The 5855-nt window shown below is 36.9% G+C and overlaps 1 protein-coding gene across 2 annotated transcripts; it reads left to right on the top strand.

The window, feature by feature from the left end:
- The first annotated feature begins 3090 nt into the window (after positions 1–3090).
- On the top strand, positions 3091–5521 carry LOC109175990 (cysteine-rich repeat secretory protein 3-like). 2 transcript variants are annotated; one of them, XM_019325392.1, is made up of 4 exons: positions 3091–3320; positions 3358–4251; positions 4837–4950; positions 5046–5521. In XM_019325392.1, exons 2-4 carry the CDS (start codon positions 3429–3431, stop codon positions 5051–5053), a joined length of 945 nt encoding a protein of 314 aa, XP_019180937.1. In that variant the 5' UTR covers positions 3091–3320; positions 3358–3428; the 3' UTR covers positions 5054–5521. The 2 variants fall into 2 exon arrangements, with proteins under 2 accessions (XP_019180937.1, XP_019180936.1); XM_019325391.1 differs by having other exon boundaries at positions 3091–4251.
- The last annotated feature ends 334 nt before the right edge of the window (positions 5522–5855 follow it).

The raw sequence follows: 5855 nt of genomic DNA, 5'->3' as shown, positions 1-5855 counted from the left end.
ACTATATATATATATATATATATATATATATATATATATATATATATATATATATATGAGATATTGAGATTGATTGTTTGGAAATTGTTGTCTTGTGGCAAATGAGTAAAATCTTAAGGAAGATTCTATGTAAATTCATTTAGCCATCAATAACAAGTACCTGATTAAGTAAAGTGAAATGTATAGAGGGCTATATGAATCATATAATTCCTCATTCAATTGGTAATATAAAGAATAGATGATCCTCCCAAATGCTCTGTTGGGCTGGGGTGTGGGATGCCCTTAGGGTTGGGGTTCAGCCTTTAGGAAGAATATAAGGAATAGATGGTAGTAGAATTAAATGGTTATATTATAGGATGGATGGGAAATTTTCGACAACCGTGACTTGTGCATGTGAAGGAAATGGCGCTTAGAATTGAGAAACAGCTCTGTCAAATTATAGCCTTTTTGCTTGCATTTTATCTAAGTTCCCACTCCTCGGCCCCTTTCTGCTAAATAGCTTTATTTTGGTTACATCCATTCTTGGTCAGCTGATGCCATGGAGTTTTGAAGGTGTTAATGATAAATAAAGTAGCATTTTACGCCAAAGAGGCCTAGTTAGAGGTTTGTGTAGTCCTGCAGTCTGTAAGGCAATGTAAATTTCCAATGGTTAAATGAGAAAAAATTTCCAGTTGTTTATACAAGTAAAATGGGTAACTTCTGTCTTGTCTATACTCCTCTCTCAATCTGCATTTAGTTCTAGATTTGAATGTTTAATATTTTAAAGCTCACATTACTATTTAAAATAATTATTATAAATAAATTTTTTTAAAAATCCGATGGAATCGCGACGGAATATTCGTTTCCAAAATGGCGACGGAATTACTGTCGAAATAATTTCCGTTGCCAAATGGCGACGGAAAAAGTTCCGTCACAAATTTGCGATGCCTTATTCCGTCGTCATATTTTGCGACGGAATTATTCTGTCGTGTACAAAAATATGACAAGCTGATAGACGACGGAAGAATTCCGTCACAATTCCATCGCAAAACGAGATTCGCGACGGAAAAATTCCGTTGCTATTAGTGATGTTTCTTGTACTGGGTTGGACTATGACTTAGTCCAAAGTTCCATTCTCATGGCAACTTGGCTAGATGAGGCATTCAAGCAAACACTTTGTGTGCACATTTCCTTCTAACTCCCTTTTTGCAAAGGTAAGTTGGAAATGTGAGAGGTGTGGCTATGGTGCGACCTTATTCTCAAAAACACCTAATCCTTACACCTCTGCACGGCAATTATACTGTGGACCGCAGTCCACAAAGCTTTGTGGTACGCGGTCCAAAAACGACGTCGTTTCTTTAAGTAAAGAAACGACGCGTCATTACAGTTAACGCAACATGCATGTTTGATGTATTAATTACCAATTGAAAGTACAGTGTATCTAAACTAACAATGCCTCACGTATTATTTTTATATTATCAAATGAAACTGCTATTGAATTGAAATGAAACTGTAGTTGTGTTGAAATGAAACTGCAATGTATATAAAATGAAACTGAATAACATTTCACATATTTGAGTGTATATTGTGCAATGAAAATGTAGTTATATCGAAATGATAATGTAGTTGTGTTTTTATGAAACTATAGTGAATATAAAATAAAATTAAATAATATTTTCACATATTTGAGTGTCTAAATATCGAATGTAACTGTAGTTATATCGAAATGAAACTGTAGTGTATACAAAATGAAATTAAATAATAGAGTTGCTTTTTGCGGAACGGCGCGAAACGAGTGCCGTTTCTTTCCATTAAACAAAACGACGTCATTTAGAAGTTCGATGCATAATCCATTATGCACTGCGGTGTACGATATAATTTGCCCCTCTTGCATAGTTGGGCCCTAACTAAATAAGAGTCTATTCAATTCACCAACTCACAACCAAATTGATCATTAAATCATTACACAACCACAAGGAATGTAAATCAAAGATTCAATTGGAATAAAGGAACATTGCAATCAGAATCACAAGAAAGAGAAAGTGCAAAAATTAAAGAGAAGAACTTAGCTTTAATTAGGGAAATTGGAAGATCAAATATGAAAATTGAACTTGAGAAGCAATTACAAGGTGAACTTTTTTTCTAATCTTCAATAATGTTGATGGATTACAAAATAAAAGTATTTGGGAGAGTTTCTAAAAAAAAAAAAAAAAAAAAAAAAAAAAAAAAAAAAACCAAGAGAGAAAATGTGAAATGAAAGTCATGTCAAAATAATCGCCTCTGGCTATTTATATTCTAGATCCGTGTCAAAATAATCAACTCAGGATTGCTACTGGATGCATGGTCATGATGGAGGTCACGACGTGACTGCCATCGTGACCATGCAGAGCAGGCGCAGGAACTCAGGAGTTCACGATTGACCTTATGGCGTGAGGTCGATTGTGACCTCGTGGACCAGGCCTCGGATCCAAGGGTTCACACTGGCATTCATGGCATGACTGCAGCGTGACCCCTAGAATTTGCGACCTGGTCTATCACCTCACGATGGACCTTACCGCGTGAGGTAAAGTCAATCGTGAGTGTTAGGCCCAAGTTTCAGATCTTTTAACACGTAAGCAAGAGTAATAGTCAATAGTACTACTCTTAACAAATTTTTCTTTGTTAAAAAAAAAAAAATTCCTTTATTATATAAAAGTACATATATTATTTATTATTAGTAATAATATAATTATGAAAATGTTATTTTTACTCTCTATAATTTCCCTTTCTTCTCATTTTTTATGCCGCATATTGTGAATTTACCAATCACACAAGTTAAAAGAGTTTAAACAAAAAAAAAAAAAAAAAAAAAAAAAAAGAATTAACTTCATTTATAATCAGAATCGAGATTAAGGCAAACAAGCATATAAAATGTGTAGGACTATAATATTGGGCATGTCGCATCTTTCACTTAATTTTGTGCATACTGCAGGGTATGTTGGTCATAGTTTCAGGGACTCAATTACTGAAACACCCCTAACCTTTAAAAAAAAAAAAACTACAGTAATTATTATATATTATTATTATTATTATTATTTCATTAATTTTTTTAAAAACTATTTCATTAATTTATTAATTTCTGAGTTGCAATTGTCATATGGTCAAAGCAGCTTCCCTTTTAGTACTGATGAGAGAGTCTCAAGTCTCAAACACCGCCACACTTCCACCACCACTGCCTCACTCAGCTCTGCAAAAGCCTAAAAAAGAGTGAACTTTGAGCGCCATTACTGTTACTATTATATTACTCCGTATACTAATTCCAAGACTCTCTTTTGAGAAGCAGCAGAAACCAAGAAATCAAGCTAGACGCGGTGCCTGAATCTTTCCGGTCATTCAATTCTTTACCAGGAATCTATCATCCACAAGATCTCACTCTTACTACCATGATTTGATGCTTCGTGAATGTTGAAATGGGTGTGCCCAGAGAACTGTTTAGCTTTGTTTCTCTTTTGGTAGTGATTCTTTCCATTCTTGAGCTCATTTCAGTGGCCAAATCTGAATCTGACTACACCACCTTGATATACAAGGGGTGTGCTAAGCAGTCTTTGTCAGATCCATCTGGGGTTTCCTCGCAAGCCCTCTCTTCCCTCTTTGGGACTCTGGTTGCGCAGTCCTCAAAGGCCAAGTTTTCCAAGACGACTACTGGGTCTAGCCAGAACACAGTCACGGGTCTCTTCCAGTGCAGAGGGGACTTATCCAATGTGGATTGCTATAACTGTGTGAGTAGGCTCCCAATCCTCATAGACAAGCTGTGTGGGAAGCCTGTGGCCGCAAGAATTCAGCTTTTTGGGTGTTATATGCTGTATGAGATTGCTGGGTTCCCTCAGATATCTGGGATGGAGATGCTGTACAAGACTTGTAGCAGGAAGAATGCTCCAGGGAGTGGGTTTGAAGAGAGGAGGGACACTGCTTTGTCTAATTTGGCTGGTGGGATTGGGAGTGCCAGTGGGTTTTATACCACCAGTTATGAGTCTGTGTATGCCTTGGGTCAATGTGAGGGTGATGTGGGCAGTGCTGATTGTGGTGACTGTGTGAAAAATGCAGTCCAGAGAGCACAGGTTGAATGTGGGAGCTCTATTTCTGGCCAAATCTTTCTGCACAAGTGTTTCATCAGCTATAATTATTACCCTAATGGGGTCCCTAAAGGCTCTTCTTCTTCTTCTTCTTCTTCTTCTTCTTCTTCATTCCCATCTCCTTCTTCTACTTCTGCTTCATACTCATCTCCTTCACCAGGTACTTTCTTGATTTCATTCCATTCTCTTATCTATATTTCCCCAAATTGCTCTGTGTGTATTAACTAGGTTTGATTTCCAATTTCCAAATGGTCTGGCTGTTAAAATGTTGCCATCACTTAATCAAGAACTTTGTCCTACTAGGACTTTTGAGCTGTCCACCTTACAATTGATTTGATTGATAAAAGAGTGATATTGATGGATGTTTGGAATCTCCAGTCTTTCAATTTTATTAGTTTCTTAAGAAGATGTTTGTCTGGACTTAGATAGGACTTAGGATCCACCCCTTTGCGCCAAAAACTATAGCTAGTAGCGAAGGCACGAGCCCCAACAATCCCCTCCGATCATCTTGCTCTGATACCACTTGTTAATATCAAGAGGTTACCACTACGCCAAAAGCTGTAGCTAGTAACGAAGACACAACTTTATTTCCTTACAGACCGCCATCACATTTTTGAAACTCTAGGTGCTAGATTTGGCGCGTTCCTTGCCCCGCCCAATAGGCTGTCTATAGGATTGTTATGAGTATCTGTTTTTAGGACTTATTTTGTGATTTGTAGTTAATAATTGTAATTAATTAATGTAGGGTCACAGCAAAACACAGGGAAGACAGTGGCTATAATATTAGGTGGAGCAGCAGGAGTGGGGTTTTTACTCATCTGCATGTTGTTTACTAGGAGTGTGATGAAGAAACATGATGGTAAGGGCAACATTAATCAGTGGTAGTACTAAATTCTTTACTATGTTGTCTTTTGATATTTACCCTTCTTGCCTTTGGGGTGTTATGCTCTGCAGATTATTGAAGGGAACACTTGAATTTTGAGGTGGACTATTTCCTTGAATTGGTTGGTCACTTTCATAGAGGGCAAAAGGAGGGATAAGAGATGGGGATGGTGTTGTGAAGGTGGAAGGGAATGCTTTTAGGTTAAGGAGGGGGGCTATTTGGGGTTTGGGGTATGCAACTTATGATGAATTGTCTTAGAATTTTTGAGAAATGGTGCAAGAAAAGAATGCATTTTTGTCCATTATGGAAAAGATGGGCAAGAGCCCTGCTGGTTTTGGGCCTTTTTTTCCCAATTGCCATGTGCTCTTTGTCTCTTTTTCCTTGTCTATAATAATCACTTTTCCATTGTCTTAAAAATCTGATTCTTCACATAAAGTCTTCACAATTGCCAGTTCATTTTACCCATGTTTTATTGTTGTAGAGCATATTTGTGCTTTTCTTTTCATGATAATCTATATAGCTTGTTGGTTCAAGCATCAAAGTCAAATGTTGTTGCCTTGTTGGTTTCTCATTTTAGTAAATTTCTTTGGCTTGAACTCTAACTTCTGAGTCTTATAGGCTATATTGTTATTATCATCCTTTATTAGACTTGTAATACTTTTTAATTAAAATTTAATACTTTTATTTATGTTAAAAAGTATTATTCCTGAATCAATACTTTGGTGTAAACCACACTGTGGTCCGGGTCTTTCTCTGTCCGTTTAACGGTTTAGGTCCACCCAGTTCGCTCTGGGAGGCACAGAAGCTGGCCCAAAAAGGATCAACATTTGTGGGAATCGAACCCAAGTTATCCTAAAATTCTCTCCCACAAAGAGAGTTCA

Source organism: Ipomoea nil, unplaced genomic scaffold (genome assembly GCF_001879475.1).
Source record: "Ipomoea nil cultivar Tokyo-kokei standard unplaced genomic scaffold, Asagao_1.1 scaffold0688, whole genome shotgun sequence".
Classification (NCBI taxonomy): Eukaryota; Viridiplantae; Streptophyta; class Magnoliopsida; order Solanales; family Convolvulaceae; genus Ipomoea; species Ipomoea nil.
The sequence above is the reverse complement of the archived record's forward strand: the minus strand, read 5'-3'. Positions and strand labels throughout refer to the sequence as shown.